The following is a 23,463-nucleotide window of genomic DNA, read 5'->3' as shown; positions in this document are numbered from 1 at the left end:
AGACTGTAGTGGTGCTGACTGTAGACTGTAGTGGTGCTGACTATAGACTGTAGTGGTGCTGACTGTAGACTGTAGTGGTGCTGACTGTAGACTGTAGTGGTGCTGACTGTAGACTGTAGTGGTGCTGACTGTAGACTGTAGTGGTGCTGAGGACTGTAGTGGTGCTGACTGTAGACTGTAGTGGTGCTGACTGTAGTGGTGCTGACTGTAGACTGTAGTGGTGCTGGCTGTAGACTGTAGTGGTGCTGACTGTAGACTGTAGTGGTGCTGACTGTAGACTGTAGTGGTGCACATTAACGAATCATCCAGCACTGGATGCACAAACACCTGAAGCACTTACTGCTGGGATAACCTGCTAGCCTTCCCCAGGACAACAAAACGTTTAACTTACAGCAATGCTGAGGAAGTCGGAGAAGTCTGTGGTTCTCCTCTTACAGCACGACCAGCCCTGGAGAGGAGAAAGACAGAAGGGTTATCAGAGAGAGAGAGACCAGCCCTGGAGAGGAGAAAGACAGGAGGGTTATCAGAGAGAGAGAGACCAGCCCTGAAGAGACAGACAGGAGGTTGTCAGAGAGAGAGAGACCAGCCCTGGAGAGGAGACAGACAGGAGGTTGTCAGAGAGAGACCAGCCCTGGAGAGGAGAAAGACAGGAGGTTGTCAGAGAGAGAGAGACCAGCCCTGGAGAGGAGACAGACAGGAGGTTGTCAGAGAGAGAACCAGCCCTAGAGGGAGACAGACAGGAGGTTGTCAGAGAGAGACCAGCCCTGGAGAGGAGAAAGACAGGAGGTTGTCAGAGAGAGAGAGACCAGCCCTGGAGAGGAGACAGACAGGAGGTTGTCAGAGAGAGAGAGACCAGCCCTGGAGAGGAGACAGACAGGAGGGTGTCAGAGAGAGAGACCAGCCCTGAAGAGACAGACAGGAGGTTGTCAGAGAGAGACACCAGCCCTGAAGAGGAGACAGACAGGAGGTTGTCAGAGAGAGAGACCAGCCCTGGAGAGGAGACAGACAGGAGGTTGTCAGAGAGAGAGTCTATGTGTGTATTCCTTTTACCTTCAGTGCATCGTGGAACACAGGAACTCCAGGGTGGTGGGTACAGGCATCTAATGAGGGAGAGAGGGAGTCAGAGAGAGAGAGAGGGAGTCAGAGCGAGAGAGAGGGAGTCAGAGCGAGAGAGGGAGTCAGAGAGAGAGAGGGAGTCAGAGAGAGAGAGGGAGTCAGAGAGAGAGAGGAAGACAGAGAGAGAGAGAGAGGGAGTCAGAGCGAGAGAGAGGGAGTCAGAGAGAGAGAGAGGGAGTCAGAGCGAGAGAGAGAGGGAGTCAGAGAGAGAGAGGGAGACAGAGAGAGAGGGAGTCAGAGAGAGAGAGGGAGTCAGAGAGAGAGAGGGAGTCAGAGAGAGAGAGGGAGTCAGAGAGAGGAAGACAGAGAGAGGGAGAGAGGGAGAGGGAGAGAGAGGGAGAGAGAGGGAGAGAGAGAGGGAGACTCATCCCCCTAAGATGCTAACATCTCACCATTACAATAACAGGGGAGGTTAGCATTCTATATCATACCCCCAAGACATGCTAACCTCTCACCATTACAATAACAGGGGAGGTTAGCATTTTATATCATACCCCCAAGACATGCTAACCTCTCAGCATTACAATAACAGGGGAGGTTAGCATTTTATATCATACCCCCCAAGACATGCTAACCTCTCACCATTACAATAACAGGGGAGGTTAGCATTTTATATCATACCACCAAGACATGCTAACCTCTCACCATTACAATAACAGGGGAGGTTAGCATTTTATATCATATCCCCCAAGACATACTAACCTCTCACCATTACAATAACAGTGGAGGTTAGCATTTTATATCATACCACCAAGACATGCTAACCTCTCACCATTACAATAACAGTGGAGGTTAGCATTTTATATCATACCCCAAACACATTATAAGCTAATAAGTTTGTTTTATTCACTGCCCTAGCACAGTCTGCCAACCTGGATGTCCTAGCCGTGTCTGAATCCTGGCTCAGGAAGACCACCAAAAACCCTGGAATTTCCATCCCTAACTATAACATTTTCTGACAAGATAGAACTGCCAAAGGGGGCGGTTTTGCAATCTACTGCAGGGATAGCCTGCAGAGTTTTGTCTTACTATCCAGGTCTGTACCCAAACAATTTGAGCTTCTACTTTTAAAAATCCACCTTTCCAGAAACAAGTCTCTCACCGTTGCCTCTTGCTATAGACCACCCTCTGCCCCCAGCTGTGCCCTGGACACCAGATGTTAACTGATTGCCCCCCATCTATCTTCAGAGCTCGTGCTGCTAGGTGACCTAAACTGGGACATGCTTAACACCCCGGCCATCCTACAATCTAAGCTTGATGCCCTCAATCTCTCACAAATTGTCAATGAACCCACCAGGTACAAACCCCAAAGCCGTAAACACGGGCACCCTCATAGATATCATCCTAACCAACGTGCCCTCCAAATACACCTCTGCTGTTTTCAACCAAGATCTCAGCGATCACTGCCTCACTGCCTGCATCCGTTATGGGTCAGCGGTCAAACGACCACCCCTCATCACTATCAAACGCTCCCTAAAACATACACAGGCAGTTAGGAAAGCTAAGGCTAGCTTTTTTCAAGCAGAAATTTGCATCCTGTAGCACAAACACAAAAAAGTTCTGAGACACTGTAAAGTCCATGGACAATAAGAGCACCTCCTCCCAGCTGCCCACTGCACTGAGGATAGGAAACACTGTCACCACCGATAAATCCACTATAATTGAGCATTTCAATAAGCATTTTTCTACGGATGGCCATGCTTTCCACCTGGCTAACCCTACCAACAGCCCTGCACCCCCCATAGCAACTCGCCCAAGCCTTCCCCATTCTTCCTTCACCCAAATCCAGATAGCTGATGTTCTTAAAGAACTGCAAAACCTGGACCCCTACAAATCAGCCGGCCTAGACAATCTGGACCCTCTCTTTCTAAAATTATCCGCTGCAATTGTTGCAACCCTTATTACTAGCCTGTTCAACCTCTCCTTCGTATCGTCTGAGATTCCCAAAGATTGGAAAGCTGCCGCGGTCATCTCCCCCTCTTCAAAGGGGGTGACACTCCAGACCCAAATTGCTACAGACCTATATCTATCCTACCATGTCTTTCTAAAGGTCTTCGAAAGCCAAGTCAACAAACAGATTACCGACCACTTCGAATCCCAGCGTACCTTTTCCGCATTGCAAACGGGTTTCAGAGCTGGTCATGGGTGCACCTCAGCCACGCTCAAGGTCCAAAACAATATCATATCCGCCATCGATAAGAGACATTACTGTGCAGCCGTATTCATCGACCTGGCCAAGGCTTTCGACTCTGTCAATCACCGTATTCTTATCGGCAGACTCAACAGCCTTGGTTTTTCAAATGATTGCCTCGCCTGGTTCACCAACTACTTCTCTGATAGTTCAGTGTGTCAAATCGGAGGGCCTGTTGTCCGGACCTCTTGCGTTCTCTATGGGGGTGCCACAGGGTTCAATTCTCGGGCCGACTCTCTTCTCTGTATACATCAATGATATCGCTCTCGCTGCTGGTGATTCTCTGATCCACCTCTACGCAGACGACACCATTCTGTATACTTCTGGCCCTTCCTTGGACACTGTGTTAACTAACCTCCAGACGAGCTTCAATGCCATACAACTCTCCTTCCACGGCCTCCAACTGCTCTTAAATGCAAGTAAAACTAAGCGCATGCTCTTCAACCGATCACTACCCGCACCCGCCCGCCCGACTAGCATCACTACTCTGGACGGTTCTGACTTAGAATATGTGGACAACTACAAATACCTAGGTGTCTGGTTAGACTGTAAACTCTCCTTCCAGAATCATATTAAGCTTCTCCAATCCAAAAATAAATCTAGAATCGGCTTCCTATTTCGCAACAAAGCCTCCTTCACTCATGCTGCCGAACTTACCCTCGTAAAACGGACTATCCTACTGATCCTTGATTTCGGCGTTGTCATTTACAAAATAGCCTCCAACACTCTATAACAGTGCCATCCGTTTTGTCACCAAAGCTCCATATTCTACCCACCACTGCGACCTGTATGCTCTCGTTGGCTGGTCCTCGCTACATATTCGTCGCCAAACCCACTGGCTCCAAGTCATCTATAAGTCTTTGCTAGGTAAAGCTCCGCCTTATCTCAGCTCACTGGTCACCATAGCAGCACCCACCCGTAGCACGCGCTCCAGCAGGTATATCTCACTGGTCACCCCCAAAGCCAATTCCTCCTTTGGCCGCCTTTCCTTCCAGTTTTCTGCTGCCAATGACTGGAACGAATTGCAAAAATCACTGAAGTTGGAGATTTATATCTCCCTCACTAACTTTAAGCGTCAGCTGTCAGAACAGCTTACCGATCACTGTACCTGTACACAGCCCATCTGTAAATAGCCCAACCAACTACCTCATCCCCATATTTGTTTTTTTTTCTGCTCTTTTGCACACCAGTATTTCTACTTGCACATCATCATCTGCACATCTATCACTCCAGTGTAAATTGCTAAATTGTAATTATTTCGCCACTATGGCCTATTTATTGCCTTACCTCCTTACTTCATTTGCACACACTGTATACAGATGTTCTATTGTGTTATTGACTGTACTTTTGTTTATGTGTAACTCTGTTGTTTTTGTCGCACTGCTTTGCTTTATCTTGGCCAGGTCGCAATTGTAAATGAGAACTTGTTCTCAACTGGCCTACCTGGTTAAATAAAGGACTTGTTCTCAACTGGCCTACCTGGTTAAATAAAGGACTTGTTCTCAACTAGCCTACCTGGTTAAATAAAGGACTTGTTCTCAACTGGCCTACCTGGTTAAATAAAGGACTTGTTCTCAACTAGCCTAACCTGGTTAAATAAAGGACTTGTTCTCAACTGGCCTACCTGGTTAAATAAAGGACTTGTTCTCAACTGGCCTACCTGGTTAAATAAAGGACTTGTTCTCAACTGGCCTACCTGGTTAAATAAAGGACTTGTTCTCAACTGGCCACCTGGTTAAATAAAGGACTTGTTCTCAACTGGCCTACCTGGTTAAATAAAGGACTTGTTCTCAACTAGCCACCTGGTTAAATAAAGGACTTGTTCTCAACTGGCCTACCTGGTTAAATAAAGGACTTGTTCTCAACTGGCCTACCTGGTTAAATAAAGGACTTGTTCTCAACTGGCCTACCTGGTTAAATAAAGGACTTGTTCTCAACTGGCCTACCTGGTTAAATAAAGGACTTGTTCTCAACTGGCCCACCTGGTTAAATAAAGGTGAAATAAAAAAGAAAACAACATAAAAAGGTAGGCTCTCTCTCCCTCTGTTATACACATCAACAACAACAAGATCAGCAACACCTCACTGACCATTTTACTTGCAAGTAAAATGGTCAGTGAGGTGTTCTCTCATTTGTGTCTGGAAGGAGCTAGCTAGCCAGCTTTAGCCAGTTAGCTTGGGTGCTTCCCCATTGTTTATCAGTGCAATTTTGACTGCCAACTAGCTGAAACAGTTTGTGAGGTTCTATCTAATGTTCCTTCGTTAGATTTTAGCTCATCTAGAGCGTTCTTAACTAACCTTATTTTTTTTTAATTTTTTTTGCCTACGCTTACTGTCATATTCAGCCAGTGTTAAGGCATTTGTAAATTCATCAGTTATTCTGCACTCTGAATTTACGAACGCAAGAGATATGCTAACTGGATAACAGCCGTTCAACTTTCTTGCTAGATAACCAAATGATAACTGCATATCTATCTGTGTAATGTTATAGCCACTGGAAAACGATACGAGGGGGAAAAAGTCACAGTCACTCATTCACTCCTCCAATGGCATGACATCCTCCTAGCAGTTAGCTAGCTAACGCTGATTTTTCCCTACAGGTATGGAATTTACTTTTCTTCCCCCCCAGTCCAGTTGGTGGCGACAACAAAGCTTGAATGTAGTTCGACCCAAAAGAAGAAGATTCAAAAGTCGTCATCACGTAGAGGCAGCACTACGTATTGTAATCTTAATTTGAATATTCGATGATGGTTGTTGACGTCAGCCGCCCCTTATTCAAATGTGGAGGCGCTATGCTAGTAGCCTGAATCATGAATATGCATAACCATCTCCGATATAAAGTGTTTTTTTTTTTCAAAACGTGTCTTACTTAAATCCGAACACTAGTAACAATTTAAGCATTACGAAATGTTCATTCTATTAAATAAAACAACGCCACATGCAGGAGGGAGACATATTCATGGCCCTATCTCTTCCCTCTGCTTTGATACGTTGTGTCGAAACCGTACAGTAACGTTAGTGCTTTGATAACAGGCATCGAAATGTCGTTCGCTTCGCTATCAAATCATCCCGTCACTAATTAAAAGATAACGATAGTCCCCCTAAACGTGGATATTCAACGTTTATTAAGAGAATACATGCTAACGTTGCTAGCAACAGTAGCTACTAGAGTCCTAGGCGGCGAGGTAGATAGCTAGCTAACGTTAGCACTGCTAGCTAAGAATCAAAAGTTGACTGGATAAATCAAATCAAATTGTATTTTTTATTTTATTTTTTACATGCGCCAAATACAAAAATACATTGAAATACTTACTTAGGAGCCATTTCCACTGATTCAGAGTTTAAAAAAATATATATATATATGTACAAATCCAAATAGCAAGAAGTGGAATAAACTACAGGAGTGTACGTTACAAGTGACAGATCAATTGTGCCGGGTAAAAATGACTAGGCATCAGCATAGATCACATTTGATATTGTTCAACGTGTTAACTAACTAATCGTACAGTTAAATAAATACTTTTAATTAAATCACCAAAAAAAAACGAGCATGTTGTTTATGTAGTAGTTAACCGGCTACTGTAACAGTAGGCTAGGCTAACGTTGGCTAGCTTACCATCGGGGTTGTCGTCTGCCTCAAAACGTTGACCACATCCTTTGTTGTAACACAGAAGCGACATGGTACTAACAACAAGTTTTACATTAAACCCACTGTAAACGGATAAACCCGATTTAATTTAAGATGTGGAGGATAAAATATGTGGAGCTTAGCCTAACAACTTATCCGTGCATTCCTCGTTCTCTTTGATACTTCCGGAAATGGCCGATGTGACTCGGGAAACATCGAGAACATCGACGATTCGAGAAAAAACTAATTACACATCATTTCAAATGTTAAGAATTCATGTCGGTGCTTTTCTCATCAAGTGACATTATTGAAGTAGAAAATTAAAAGTGGTCTGTCATTCTGTCCGTTTAATGTTTAACCATGAACTTTTTTTTTCTTCAGCATTATTAAACTACCAAATAAAGAAACAATAAAATTGGTATGTGTAATGGGGGGGGGGGGAAATGTGAATCAAAGTAGGCTGTCATTGCTATTGTACTAGTCTTAATATGGTTTGTGAGTCTACTAAGGATTGCTAGCGAGTGCCTCAAATGGGGAATAATCATCAGAACATTTACATCATTAATTCTTCCTACTACTGATACACTATTTATTCAAAAGTATGAAGACACCACTTCAAAATTTGTGGATTTGGCTATTTCAGCTAAACCTGTTGCTGGCAAGTGTATAAAATCGAAACACATTGCTATGCAATCTCTATTGACAAACATTGGCAGTAGAATGGCCTTACCGAAGAGCTAAGTGACTTTCAATGTGGCAGAGGTCATAGGATGCCGTCTTTCCAACAAGTCAGTTCATCACATTTCTACCTTGCTAGAGCTGCCCTGGTCGACTGTAAGTGCTGTTATTGTGAATGTCTAGGCACAACAATGGTTCAGCCTTAAAGTGGTAGGCCACACAAGCTCACAGAAGAGGACAGCGCCTAGTGCGTAAAAAAATTGTCTGTCCTTTGTTGCAACACTAAATACTGAGTATCAAACTGCCTCTGGAAGCAAATATCAGCACAATAACTGTATGTTTGGAAGCTTCATGAAATGGGTTTCCATGGCCGAGCAGCCGCACACAAGGCTAAGATCACCATGCGCAATGCCATGCGTCGGCTGGAGTGGTGGAAAGCTCGCTGCCATTGGACTCTGGAGCAGTTGGAAACGCGTTCTCTGGAGTGATGAGTTACGCTTCACCATCTGGCAGTCCAAAGGATGAATATGGGTTTGGCAGATGCCAGGAGAACGCCACCTGCCCCAATGCATAGTGTAAGAGGAGGAATGATGGTCTGGGGATTTTTTTTTCATGGTTCGGGCTAGGCCCCTTAATTTCAGTAAAGGGAAATCTTAACGTGGCAACAGTTTGGAAAAGGCCTTTTCCTGTTTCAGCATGACAGTTCCCCGGTGCACAAAGCACTGTGCCCGACCTCACTAATGCTCTTGTGGCTGAACGGAAACAAGTCCCCTCAGCAATGTTCCAACATCTAGTGGAAAGCCTTCCCAGAAGAGTGGAGGCTGTTATAGCAGCAATGTTCCAACATCTAGTGGAAAGCCTTCCCAGGAGAGTGGAGGCTGTTATAGCAGCAAATGGGGGGGACCAACTCCATATTAATGCCCATGATTATGGAATGAGATGTTCAACAAGCAGGTGTCCACATACTTTTGGTCATGTAGTGTACGTGCCTGTGTGGGGAGCAACCTCAGTTCCGTGGCAGAGGGATCTGTGTGCGCGCACAGCGTGCCCCCGGGTGGTCAACATCAATGCCTACTCAACCAACACAACATGACTCAACTGGAGAGAGAGAGAGAGAGAGAGAGAGAGTATGTTTAGCTCTCTCTGTGCCTCCGTCGTGTGTTACGCCACTCGCCAGTCCTATAGGATGTGTTGAAGCGCGCACTCTAAAGATAATTTGCTTGGATTTTTTCCCCTCATCCGAATGTAAGAAATTCTCTCTTTCGCTCTTTCCTTTTGGGATCTTTTTCTCAGCAATTGTCTAGAGGGGGCTGAATGAGACTGCCACAGTTTCTGGGCTGTTTGAAAATGTTTTCATTATTGCCATGCATTTCTCCTATAGGCTAAAGTTTTGTTTCTGTGTGAAGTTGTGATAGCCGTGCATTTCAGTTAATCAATGTGTGTGCGTTCGTTGGTCCGGGTTGAGGTCCAATATAACCGAGTTCAGATGAAAAGGCTAAATTATAACTATTCGTGGAATTAGAATCTGTACAGTGGTGGAATCGGCTTCTGTAAAAAAAAAAAAAATCCATTGTAGGCCTTTGACACAGTTGGATAATGCTTCTCGCTAATAACTAATTACAGTAGGAGGGATGTGTCCTGATCATCTCGAGCCCCACTGATCCAGGAAATAAGGTCGCGCACGGGACTGGCCGGGAACGGGTGATGCATGAAAAAAAAAAAAAAATCTATCGGAATTCCATCATTGATTCTACACAAATAGATTTGCGACACTGTTGGTTCATTGGACAATAATGTGACATTGGTTCCATGCATCTGTTTAGCAACCTCTTGTATTGATCTGTGAGAAGAGCAAAAATCAACATCTGCATAGCTATTGTGTGTCGTGCTGTGTAGTGCATTAGCCAATGAAGGGACATCTATAATAATGCTGTACTGTGAATGTACTTTTAGTGACAGGAATCTATTTGTTTTGACACATATTATTCTATATGCCACTATAAATATGAGAGAGAGAGATTGAGGCACATTGCTTTGGAAATGTTAAATTTTCCCATGCCAATAAAGCCCTTGATTTGAATTGAGAGAGAGAGAGAGAGAGAAAACACTACATTAGAAATTCATGAAGCAATGTCACACTACAAAAAGTGAATCTGAAAACATAGCCTAGTGGGATTCCTTCAAATTATAACCAAATCTTTGAACAATCCAGGGTTTCGTCCCTAATGACACCCTATTCCCTAAACAGTGCACTACTTTAGAACATCTATCTATCTATCTATCTATCTATCTATCTCTACCTCTCTCTCTCTACCTCTACTCTCTACCTCTCTCTCTCTACCGCTGTATTAAGAAGCCATTTGATTGTTTGAAAGCAGAGAATAGAAGGATGTTTTTATGTTCGCTCCGCTGAACTGAACAGTGAGTGGTTATGTCCCCCAATGATTTGAGTGCACATGTGTTAAACGGTAATTATTATTTTTAGTATTTATGGTAACGTTAATTCAGGTCACTATTTTATAAAACATAATTTGTTATCATTGTCTTAATTTAGGTAACGATTAATATCTGGTGGACAGATACACAAAACATAATTTTAATGATGTAATTATGTAACATTTTTAGTTCTGGGTGTTTGAGATTAACAACAGTTGAAAGTAACAACAATCAGTTCTGGGTCAATACCAGTATGTCTATTACATTGAGATACACACAATCTCCATTGATCTTGCTTTTTAATCCAAGACTAGGCGTAATCTATATGTGGGAAACGACCTTTAGAGTTTGCACTTTTGCTACAATTTATTTTCATCGCTCCAGGCAAGCTACATCACATTGCACCTCACGTATTGGACAACAGTATTTGAAGGTGACCCAAGTCTGGTAACAGGTGAATATTTTAGCGAACAGCGAGGCAGGGAAGTAAACCCGGGGCACTGACATGATAAGCAAACACCCTAAGCATCGCACCAAATCTGTAGGATTAACCCACTTGGTGGGAATTGTAACGTGGCTCATATAAAGAGGATCGGGAATAATATTTAAACAATGATTTTCTTCCTCCTCTCTCTGTTTTCAGGTTGACTGAGTGATGGGATGGCGATGACAGTGAACCCTCGGGGCATCACACAGACTTCTACTTCTCTTCCTCGCTCCGCCCAACTCCTCCTCCTCCTCCCCCTGCACCTCCTGCTCTTGCACCACCTCTCCGACGGGGTCCAGGCCCAGCTCAGCTCCTCTGCGTTGTCGTTCACCCAGCCTTCCTACAACGTTTCAGTCTATGAGGTAGGTAGACGAAGATTACAGAATAGGACCAGTAGTCAGAAGGTTGTTGGTTTGAAGCCCTGGCCCGGGTAATAGCCGGGAGAGATGAACTGACTACCCTAACCCACCATGCTCTAACAGAGCCCCACCCCAAACCAGACTTAAACAGGCATGATAAAGAATTTGAGTAATATAATCAAATAACAAATGTAATGGCTGTCATTGTGAAGAGAGGACCAAGGCGCAGCGGGTTGCGTGCTCATTATATTTATTGAATGTGAACACCAAAAAAAAACAATAAACAGCGCCATGAAACAGTTTCGCGTGCTACACCAACGCAATGCAAAAACAGCTACCCACAATTAACAAACAAAACACATCCCTATATATAGGACTCTCAATCAAAGGCAACTACAAACACCTGCCTCCAATTGAGAGTCCAACACCCAATTACCTAACAAAGAAATTACTAAACTAGAAAGAACATAGAAATACAAAAACATAGAACAAAACCCAAAACCCGGAAATAATAAATCAAACACCCTTCTAAACAAACCACCACCCCGAACCACATAAAACAAATACCCTCTGCCACGTCCTGACCAAACTACAATCACAAATAACCCCTTATACTGGTCAGGACGTGACAACAAAACCAAAAAACGAAGATATGATCAAACAAAAAGTAAAGAAGAGTAAATAATAGTGATAGAAATTCTAATTTGGGTTAGTTTATGAAGTTGTGAATTTAGCCCATGTATTCTACAAAGAATAAGAAAGGTTGCCAGATATTATAAAATGCAATTGCAGATCCCCTAACAAAGTATTTTCTCTAGCTTGAGATGTTACAGAACTTCCTTCATCCAATGGTTAAAGTAGGAGGAAACCCATCCTTCCACTTAGATAGTAGAGAAGACGTCTAGCTAGAAGAGTAGTACATACCAGCCTGTTGCCCATAGAACTGTTTAGAGGGGCCTCCTGCGGTGCCACTCATTAGAACTGTTTAGAGGGGGCCTCCTGCGATGCCACTCCATAGAACTGTTTAGAGGGGCCTCCTGCGGTGCCACTCCATATAACTTTAGAGGGGCCTCCTGCGATGCCTCTCCATTGAACTGTTTAGAGGGGCCTCCTGCGGTGCCACTCCATAGAACTGTTTAGAGGGGCCTCCTGCGGTGCCACTCCATAGAACTGTTTAGAGGGGCCTCCTGCGGTGCCACTCCATAGAACTGTTTAGAGGGGGCCTCCTGCGGTGCCACTCCATAGAACTGTTTAGAGGGGCCTCCTGCGGTGCCACTCCATAGAGCTGTTTAGAGGGGGCCTCCTGCGGTGCCACTCCTATAGAACTGTTCAGAGGGGCCTCCTGCGGTGCCACTCCTATAGAACTGTTCAGAGGGGCCTCCTGCGGTGCCACTCTGAATGATGCAATAAAGACAGAAGGTTCTATAGGTCTCTCCAGTATCTTAGAAAACGTCTGAAATTCATATAGCTAGGAGAGTTCGTGCATGACCAAAACATGGGTAATGCCTGCTTACGTCGGTCACAAGTGGGATCCATTTCTGTTCTCAGCTTGGATCATTTTGACTTTTTTACAAATGCAACCGATTGAACTATTTTTAAATTACAACATGTCTTAGACATATGGATGAAGAATGTATTCTCTGAAGCGTATTCTGCCAAATAATGTAATTTGTAATCATCTTCCCGTTGGTTCTTAAGAGAGTTCAAAGGTTCCAGATTGTGTGAGTTTCGTAACGCATAGACCAAACGAATGCCTCCCCCTCCCCCCATTTGATATAAAGGGTTCACTTTAAAACTGGAGTCTAGAAATGAGGTTAGTTGTGCATGATGGGAAGTAACTAGAGTATGACGATACAAACTACACAGTTGTAGATACCTAAAAGAAACGGGATCAAGGAATATTGAACTTTTGTACTAACTGTTCAAAAGATGCTAAATCCATATAAATGAACAAGCCGTTCCGCGAGGAGATCCCTTTTCCAGACCAGATGTGAAACGCCGTCTAATAATTATGGAGAGAATGTATGGTTCTTTAATTTACATTTCTCATTTACGTCATTTAGCAGACGCTCTTATCCAGAGCGACTTACAAATTGGTGCATTCACCTTATGATATCCAGTGGAACAACCACTTTACAATAGTACATCTATATCTTTTTTTCTGGGGGGGGGGTTAGAAGGATTACTATATCCTATCCCAGGTATTCCTTAATAATGGGGCAGAAGTTGAGAATTCACTAAGACCAAACGATAGCCTGAACTGTTTCCTGATTTTTAGAGAATGTTTCACAACAGGTTTTTATTTTTTTTATGTATTTGGAAACAGGCTCAGCTAGTTTAGAGCAGAGTAAGGCTGCTGGAGGAGGTGAGGACACAGGAAGAGATAACCATTTTGGGGACTCTAACATCAGGGCTTTCATGTCATCCAATATAGAATGATTCTTATATTAGCTACCCAGTAATAATATTGAAAGTTAGGAAGTGCTAGTCCACACTGGCAACGAGATCTCTGCAATACGCTCTTACGTAGCCAAGGGTTTTTCTTGTTCCAGATATCAACAGTTTATCTATGGAGATAAAAAAAAAAGATTTTGTCAGAAAAATAGGAATACATTTAAATAAGTATAAACGTTTAGGTAATACAGTGCCTTCGGAAAGTGTTCAGACCCTTGCCTTTTTCCACATTTTATTAGGTTACAGCCTTATTCTAAAATTGATTCAATTGTTTTTTCCCCCCCCTCATCAATCTACACACAATACCTCATAATGACAAAGCACATTTATTTTCTTAAAAATATACTTATGTAAATATCACATTTACATAAGTATTCAGACCCTTTACTCAGTACTTTGTTGAAGCACCTTTGGCAACGATTACAGCCTTAAGTCTTCTTGGGTATGAAGCTACAAGCTTGGCGCACCTGTATTTGGGGAGTTTCTCCCAGTCTTCTCTGCAGATCCTCTCAAGCTCTGTCAGGTTGGATGGGGAGTGTCGCTGCACAGCTATTTTCAGATCTTTTCAGAGATGTTTGATCGGGTCCAAGTCCGGGCTCTGGCTGGGCCACTCAAGGACAATCAGAGACTTGTCCCGAAGCCACTCCTGCGTTGTCTTGGCTGTGTGATTAGGGTCAATGTCCTGTTGGAAGGTGAACCTTCGCCCCCAGTCTGAGGTCCGGAGCAGGTTTTCATCAAGGATCTCTCTGTACTTTGCTCCTTTCATCTTTGCCTTGATCCTGACTAGTCTCCCAGTCTCTGCTGCTGAAAAACATCCCCACAGCATGATGCTGCCACCACCATGCATCATCGTAGGGATGATGCCAGGTTTCCTTCAGACGTGACGCTTGACATTCAGGCCAAAAAGTTCAATCTTGGTTTCATCAGAGCAGAGAATCTTGTTTCTCATGGTCTGAGAGTCCTTTAGGAGCCTTTTGGCAAACTCCAAGGGGGTTGTCATGTTCCTTTTACTGAGGAGTGGCTTCCGTCTGGCCACTCTACCATAATGGCCTGATTGGTGGAGTCCTGCAGAGATGGTTGTCCTTCTGGAAGTTTCTCCCATCTCCACAGTGGAACTCTGGAGCTCTGTCAGATTGACCATCGGTTTCTTGGCCACCTCCCCAACCAAGGCCCTTCTCCCCTGATTGCTCAGTTTGGCTGGGCGGCCAGCTCTAGGAAGAGTCTTGGTGGTTCCAAACCTCTTCCATTTAAGAATGATGGAGGCCACTGTGTTCTTGGGGACCTTCAATGCTGCAGACATTTTTTGGTACCCTTCCCCAGATCTGTGCCTCGACACAATCCTGTCTTGGAGCTCTACGGACAATTCCTTCGACCTCATGGCTTGGTTTTTGCTCTGACATGCATTGTCAACTGTTAGACCTTATATAGACAGGTGTGTGCCTTTCCTAATCATGTCCAATCAATTGAATTTACCACAGGTGGACTCCAATCAAGTTGTAGAAACATCTCAAGGATGATCAATGGAAACAGGATGTACTTGAGCTCAATTTCGAGTCTCATAGAAAAGGGTCTGAATGCTTATGTAAATAAAGTATTTCAGTTTTTGTTTATGTGCAAAAATGTCTAAAAACCTGTTTTCAATTTGTCATTATGGGGTATTGTGATGTCATTATGGGGTATTGTGATGTCATTATGGGGTATTGTGATGTCATTATGAGGTATTGTGTGTGGATTGCTGAGGATTAGTTTTTATTTAATCCATTTTAGAATAAGTCTGTAACGTAACAAAATGTGGAAAAAGTCAAGGGGTCTGAATACTTTCCGAAAGCATTTTAACAGTGTTAATTCTTTCCGCCAAAAGAAAGAGAAAGTCAATCACAGCGTTCAAGATCCTGTTTCCGGCGGAGTGTCAGGGGAGGGACATTGGCTTTATAGAGATCTTTGAAATCGATTCAATTTCAATTTCTGTGTACTCACTATGAAGCTCACATAACCAAATCGAGCTCCGTACTCTATAGCCATGCGCCTCCCAAATGCTGTAACAATGCGGAGGGCTCTGCATAGCTCTGTTTTGACATGATTGGTTGACGGTAGGTGGGGGGCGGTACATCCTGTAGAAAACGCAAACTCACTTTCCTTGACAACAACTCTGCACGGCTCAGCAAAGCGAAAAAAGTATGAATGTCCTGACTTCTGCTGAGGTTTATCACCGTAAATGTTGCATGGCCAATGTAGACATCAGATTAACCTGGCGCCCAGATGCACAATGCACTTCTCTCTCCAGAATGTGCTCTCTCCTGCCAATTTGTGCACATTCATTGTTTCATAACTTCATTGTGTGAATTGATTGTGTTTGATTGTTAGTGTATATCAATTCCCTGTTACACGCATCACCAGTAGTACATTTACCATTAATTCCTATAATTTATAATCTACTATGTGTATTACTTTGGTTACGGTAATTTCTGTTAATTAATCAATATTATTATTCCAGTCTTTTACACTTCTCATTGTCAGAGTGGACATGCTGTTTACAGAGCGCACAACCCGTTCTACACTTGTAAGAAACAAGTTTTGCTTTATTTCATTCCATTTCCAAGTTTTTTGTCAATTTAGTCATTGTCTTTTGCTTGGAGGGCTCCTGTCAATGTTGAGTAAGGACGTGCACCTGATTACGCATAGAAGTAGTCCTATAGGCTACCTGATTATGCATAAATGTAGGCCTATAAAATGTGTCCATTGGGAGATATATGATAGTATTTCTGATTGGCCTAACACACCACCACTAATGACCTGTGGAGCTTCTCAAAGTAAATGTTTTCTTCAAAAGCAAACAAAGTATGTTTTTACATCAATTGAGAATTCCAATAGTTACTCAATGTACATGAGCAATCTTTCCAGCTCTCTCCCACAAAATGTCATGCTCTGATCTAGTGGGAATGTCATAAAATAAGCTTACCTGATTAATTCTTATCGGTGCTTGACTTGGACTGAAATAGGTTCCGGTACTCATTTTGGGTGCTGGTACTGTTTTTATATTTGGGTACAGGAGTTCCACAATACTTTTGATCTAATATTCTGTAAGAGGAACAGGAGCTCAAGCAGTAGAACATTTGAGGTGCCACTCAAGTTAACCACTGCTTCTTATCCCTTGAGCAAATAGCCTACAGCTGTGTCTGTTTCCGAGCTCACGTTCTGCCAATGACACAAGGCAGTTTAACCCACTGTTCCCCGGTAGGTCGTCGTTGTAAATAAGAATTGGTTCTTAACTGACTTGCCCTAGTTAAATAAAAGGTTAAATTAAATAAAACAAAAACTCTTAAGGGCCCAGAATATTTTCCAAATTTTGCAAGTTCGCTAGAGCAAGTTTCTGGCCGGACCCAAGTTAAAAGTTGATACAATGTTTTAAGTTGGTTGCTGACAGGTCATGTGTAGCCAATGTGATTTATAGGATATTTATTTTTATCAGGATATTTTCTACCTGGAGGCTGCAATGTTTTACATTTATTTTTATGTAGGCTATTTTTACTTAGTTGGCAATAGAAGTTACTTTTAAGGTTTAGCATTTTCATTTAGATTTGGATAAAATTTAGATTAACAACATTACAAGGATTTTGAGATAGTAAGACGTTATTGAAATGTAATGAAACTGTTTCACAAAAAATGTGCAAATGAAAAACCCTAACTGACATTGGTAGAAACGGTAAGATAAATTGACTCCTCATGTAGCCTATTACCGACAACTTCAGGAGAGTAACGTCAGGATCTGCGAAAACCAGCAGGAGCGGGAGGAGAATAGATGCGTCAGGTTAAGTTTTTTTTTATTCTGGTTATCTAGATCTCTGGTGCCCTCTTGAGGCATTTGTCTTATTTCATCAAACCGTAAGCTTAAAGCATCAAAACACACTCACATACATAGGGTCTGTCTATATATGGAAAAATACACGGTTACATTTTTTTTTACCAATCGATTGGTATAAAGAACAGACGACTTTCAGGTGGACTAAACATTTTTTTTAGTTGGGGAAAGGCCTAAACACACAGCATGATGTTAACCTGTTATGGATAGGGGGCAGTATTTTCACGGCCGGATAAAAAACGTACCCGATTTAATCTGATTATTACTCCTGCCCAGAAACTAGAATATGCATATAATTATTAGCTTTGGATGCATGATGTTAAAGGATAAGCAGTCCATTCACTCTGATATACTAAGCTACCAATCATAAGAATCCAAAAACACAACCATTAAGCATTTCCCAATCTAAATGTACAACTATTACTTCCCATTGCAACAACCATTTCACGTTTAGCACACAAAGTAACCGGTGATCTAATCTTTAAAGTGGAACTGACAGCGTTTTAACTACTTTGCAGATCTGAAACAAATAGACGACAAATCATAATATCAGTCCAATTATCATTTTCCCAGTTTATGCTACAAAACCAACTTTATAAGAGGTTTTAAAAAATAGTTTCTATTTGACTCTAACATTCCATGACGTACACTAAGGGATTGTTGGCAGAATAGATGGATGCAGTTCAATGCATGATTAATATAATTCACCAATTCAAAATATTGCTATCGGGTTGTAAATCACAGCTGACGAGGTACATTGTTTACTGTTGGTAGTACAAAACATACTGCTATCAGGTTGTAAACCACAGCTGGACTGGTACATTGTTTACTGTTGGTAGTCCAAAAAAATATTGCTATCGGGTTGTAAATCACAGCTGATGAGGTACATTGTTTGCTGCCTCCATCCGGGATACACTGTTTCTGTTTCAATGACTCAATCTTCTGGACAAATGTAACTAAGGCTAAGGCTAAGTTACAAGAGGATTCTCTTAAAGTGCCCAACTCTTAAATGCTTTGTTGATCTTTGTAGTTACAACACTTAAACTCTTATCCATCACTTCTTTCGTCATTTGTTTTTGTCTTATTGTCTCTCTGGTTACAGTAATCACTTTTACACTTCATTGTCACACGATTTTCTTCAATTTTGCACTTATTTTGCACTTATTTTGCACTAAGGCTAAGGTAACTAAGGTGCCACTCAAGTTAACCACTGCTTCTTATCCCTTGAGCAAATAGCCTACAGCTGTGTCTGTTTCCGAGCTCACGTTCTGCCAATGACACAAGGCAGTTTAACCCACTGTTCCCCGGTAGGTCGTCGTTGTAAATAAGAATTGGTTCTTAACTGACTTGCCCTAGTTAAATAAAAGGTTAAATTAAATGAATGTCAATCCAATCAAACTAGCAAAGGGCAATGATCACAAGTCAGTCATAACGTGGCTAATAGGCTAGCGTATCTATTTATGTAGCAAGCTAAAAATACAGTGCCTAACGTTAGCTAGCTAGCTGCTAGGAGGATGTCATGCCATTGGAGGAGTGAATGAGTGAATTACTTTTCCCCCCTCATATTGTTTTCCGGTGGCTATACACAGCTAGAGATGCAGTTGTCATTTGGTTAGCTAGCAAGAAGTTGAATGGCTGTTATCCAGTTAGCGTATCTCTTGGCTATCTACTCTGATTTCAGAGCACTCTCGTCTGAGTGTGCCAGAGCGCAGAACAATTGAGGAATTTACAAATGCCTTAACACCGGCCAGTGTCAGTAAACGTAGGCAAAAAAAAAAAAAGTAAGGTTAGTTAAGAACGTTCTAGATAACCAGCTCTGCTACTGCAAGTAAAATGGTCAGAGTGAGGTGTTCTCTCATTTGTGTCTGGAAGTAGCTAGCAAGCTAGCCAACTTTAGCCAGTTAGCTTGGGTGCTTGGTTGGGACAAGCATACATTGGCAGGCAAGCTGCAGAAGGATGAGGAGACTACAATTCCCTGTTGTTTATCAGTGCAATTTTGACGGCCAACTAGCTGAACATTTTCAGAGGGTTTATCTAATGTTCCTTCCTTAAATTTTAGCTCATCTTGCTCTGGCTAGCATTAGTTGTTGATCTTGTTGTTGTTGATGTGCATAACTGAGGAAGTGAGAGCCTACCTTTTCATGGTTGTCTGATCAATAAGACTGTAAAGTTCCCAAATGTAAGAGGACTCCCGTGGTGTTTACATATTTACAGAAATTCATTCAGGTGTATTTTGTGGCTTTTGGCGAATTAGTTCCAATGATCTAAAGACGCGCTGTTGCAACTGCCTGTAAACACACAGTCCAGTTCAAAGTGAATGTTGGCAGGCCTATGTGGCAAATGGCTTGTTTGTATAAAGGCTTACTGTAGCTCTGATTGGCTATAGCACACCGGTCGGTGTAGACTCTGGTCCTGGACTAGACAGATGGTTTTATTTACTGCCGTGTTTACTAAATTGTCCAAACGCACCGCCGCTTTCCCGTACTATATTGCACTATAATTTATATACAGTGTGTGCAAATGAGGTCAGTTAAGGGAGGTAAAGCAATAAATAGGCCATGGTGGCGAAATAATTACAATTTAGCAATTAAACACTGGAGTGATAGATGTGCAGAAGATGAATGTGTGAGTAGAGATACTGGAGTGCAAAGGAGCAAAATTTAAAAAAAATAATAATAACGGTATGGGGATGAGGTAGTTGGATGGGCTATTTACAGATGGGCTCTGTACAGGTGCAGTGATCTGTGAGCTGCTCTGACAGCTGGTGCTTAAAGTTAGTGAGGGATATATGAGTCTCCAGCTTCAGTGATTTTTGCAATTTGTTCCAGTCATTGGCAGCAGAGAACTGGAAGGAGAGGCGGCCAAAGGAGGAATAGGCTTTGGGGGTGACCAGTGAAATATACTTGCTGGAGCGCATGCTACGGCTGGGTGCTGCTATGGTGACCAGTGAGCTGAGATAAGGTGGTGCTTTACCTAGCAAAGACTTATAGATGACCTGGAGCCAGTGGGTTTGACGACGAATATGAAGGTATGGTAGGATGTGAATAAAGTGGAGATAAACCTAGGCATTGAGTGACGATGAGAGAGGTTTTGCCTCTAGAGACATAAATTAAACCAGGTGAGGTCTCTGCATGTGTGGGAGGTGGGACAAGAGGGTTCGCTGAGGCATATTGAGCAGGGCTGGAGTCTCTGCAGTGAAATATGACAATAATCACTAACCAAAACAGCAAGGGACAAGACATATTGACATTAGGGAGAGGCATGCATAGCTGAGTGATCATAGGGACCAGTGGGAGGCTAGGCGAGCTGGAGACACGGCGATTCAGACAGCTAGCAGGCCGGATCTAGCGGGCCGGAGCTAGCAGAAGGGCCTTAGAGGGATGTGGTGATGGAAGAAGTCTGTTGTAGCCCCCTTCGTGCTGTTACGTCGGCAGATCAGTCGTGATGGATCAGCAGGGCTCCGTGTGGTAAAAGGGTCCAGGCCTATTGGCAAATATAGTATCCCAAGAAATTGGCTGATGGACCTCTTCAGCTAGCAGTCCGGTATGCTCTAGACAGCTAATATCTCATGATATTAGCCATGTAAAGCAACCAGCTGTCCCTCATGATATTAGGCCTAGCCATGTAAAGTCAACCAGCTGTCCCTCTCATGATATTAGGCCTAGCCATGTAAAGCAACCAGCTGTCCCTCTCATGATATTAGCCATGTAAAGCAACCAGCTGTCCTTCTCGTGATATTAGCCATGTAAAGTCAACCAGCTGTCCCTCTCATGATATTAGCCATATAAAGCAACCAGCTGTCCCTCATGATATTATCCATATAAAGCAACCAGCTGTCCCTCTCATGATATTATCCATGTAAAGCAACCAGCTGTCCCTCTCATGATATTATCCATATAAAGCAACCAGCTGTCCCTCTCGTGATATTATCCATATAAAGCAACCAGCTGTCCCTCTCGTGATATTATCCATATAAAGCAACCAGCTGTCCCTCTCGTGATATTATCCATGTAAAGCAACCAGCTGTCCCTCTCGTGATATTAGCCATGTAAAGCAACCAGCTGTCCCTCTCATGATATTAGCCATATAAAGCAACCAGCTGTCCCTCTCATGATATTATCCATATAAAGCAACCAGCTGTCCCTCTCATGATATTATCCATATAAAGCAACCAGCTGTCCCTCTCGTGATATTATCCATGTAAAGCAACCAGCTGTCCCTCTCATGATATTATCCATGTAAAGCAACCAGCTGTCCCTCTCGTGATATTATCCATGTAAAGCAACCAGCTGTCCCTCTCGTGATATTATCCATGTAAAGCAACCAGCTGTCCCTCTCATGATATTATCCATATAAAGCAACCAGCTGTCCCTCTCGTGATATTATCCATATAAAGCAACCAGCTGTCCCTCTCGTGATATTATCCATATAAAGCAACCAGCTGTCCCTCTCGTGATATTATCCATGTAAAGCAACCAGCTGTCCCTCTCGTGATATTATCCATGTAAAGCAACCAGCTGTCCCTCTCGTGATATTAGCCATGTAAAGCAACCAGCTGTCCCTCTCATGATATTAGCCATATAAAGCAACCAGCTGTCCCTCTCGTGATATTATCCATGTAAAGCAACCAGCTGTCCCTCTCATGATATTATCCATGTAAAGCAACCAGCTGTCCCTCTCATGATATTAGCCATGTAAAGCAACCAGCTGTCCCTCTCATGATATTAGCCATATAAAGCAACCAGCTGTCCCTCTCGTGATATTAGCCATATAAAGCAACCAGCTGTCCCTCTCGTGATATTTGGCATGTATAGTCAGGTGGGAAAAGGATAGATGCCAGATGACAATAAGAACTAACCCATATATTTTTTCTCTCCAAAAAGAGCAAATGAAAAACTCAAAAAGTAGACTAAAAAATAAAAAATAAAAAATAAATAAATAAACAGTACTCTGAAGTCTGGTATGAAAAAGAAAACCCTCCCTGGTCATCTAATAGAAGATGGTAACCGATAATCCCCGCGCAAACGTATCCACACATAAAGTGCTTATAGTGGGGAACACCAAACCTCTGGAGTAGAGAGCCCTGCTGAAATAGTGAAGGATTTAAAACAAGTTGTAGCATAATAAATAAGTAAGAAATATTTATTTATTAACAACCCCCCCCCCTAAAAACTAGGCTGTTTTTAAAAGAACGTATAAAACATTTTATAAATCTTACAGCAGTAACATCTTTTAAAGAAGGACATAGAGTGATATTACTAGACTAGTAATAAAATAAAACCGAAGACAAAAGGAGAATTGACTCGCCAGAATTAAAGCATTAACGTTACCTAATAATAATAACATCAACCGATGCCACTTGGAAACGCTATATCTAAAAGAGAGAGACTGAGTCTGCCTTTGCCAAATAGGTGAACATTTAGTCATTTGCTTCGTCCAACCTTTGTAGAATGTTTGCCTTTTCGAAGGCCATTGCCTTATGGGGGAGGGGGGGTGGTCTTGGAACTCGTTCTCGGTGCCGTTGTGTTATACGAAGCCGGGTAGGAAAAGCTACACCATACCGAACGTCGGTCCGTCCACAGAGCAGACTTTTGACATTGTTGAAAGCGGTACGGTCACGAGCAACGCTGGGAAAATAGAGATCGGTGCTCCGTTGCATCGAAGAATAATACAATTTCTGCAGGAGCTCAGAAAAACAAGACCTACTCCATGGCTTGCTTACTAGCGCAACTGTTCTATTCTAATTCACCTGTTCTATTCTGATTCACCTGTTCTATTCTGATTCACCTGTTCTATTCTGATTCACCTGTTCTATTCTGATTCACCTGTTCTATTCTGATTCACCTGTTCTATTCTGATTCACCTGTTCTATTCTGATTCACCTGTTCTATTCTGATTCACCTGTTCTATTCTGATTCACCTGTTCTATTCTGATTCACCTGTTCTATTCTGATTCACCTGTTCTATTCTGATTCACCTGTTCTATTCTGATTCACCTGTTCTATTCTGATTCACCTGTTCTATTCTGATTCACCTGTTCTATTCTGATTCACCTGTTCTATTCTGATTCACCTGTTCTATTCTGATTCACCTGTTCTATTCTGATTCACCTGTTCTATTCTGATTCACCTGTTCTATTCTGATTCACCTGTTCTATTCTGATTCACCTGTTCTATTCTGATTCACCTGTTCTATTCTAATTCACCTGTTCTATTCTAATTCACCTGTTCTATTCTAATTCACCTGTTCTATTCTA

General features: G+C 42.6%; 1 protein-coding gene across 2 annotated transcripts in view; it reads right to left on the bottom strand.

Moving 5' to 3' along the window:
* chordc1b (cysteine and histidine-rich domain (CHORD) containing 1b) overlaps nucleotides 1-7,148 on the bottom strand; it is a 31,178-nt gene extending 24,030 nt beyond the window's left edge. For both annotated transcript variants that reach the window (XM_045690268.1, XM_045690267.1), the window contains exons 1-3: nucleotides 6,923-7,148; nucleotides 1,051-1,100; nucleotides 392-448 (exon numbers count right to left, since the gene is read on the bottom strand). In XM_045690268.1, coding sequence (XP_045546224.1) covers nucleotides 392-448; nucleotides 1,051-1,100; nucleotides 6,923-6,986 — 171 coding nt within the window. In that variant the 5' untranslated portion in view covers nucleotides 6,987-7,148. The remainder of the gene's footprint in view (nucleotides 1-391; nucleotides 449-1,050; nucleotides 1,101-6,922) is intronic.
* Between the last annotated feature and the right edge of the window lie 16,315 nt (nucleotides 7,149-23,463).

The sequence above is a fragment of the Salmo salar genome, chromosome ssa11, assembly GCF_905237065.1.
Source record: "Salmo salar chromosome ssa11, Ssal_v3.1, whole genome shotgun sequence".
Taxonomy (NCBI): domain Eukaryota; kingdom Metazoa; phylum Chordata; class Actinopteri; order Salmoniformes; family Salmonidae; genus Salmo; species Salmo salar.
Note: the sequence above shows the minus strand (reverse complement) of the source record. Positions and strands in the feature narration are given on the sequence as shown.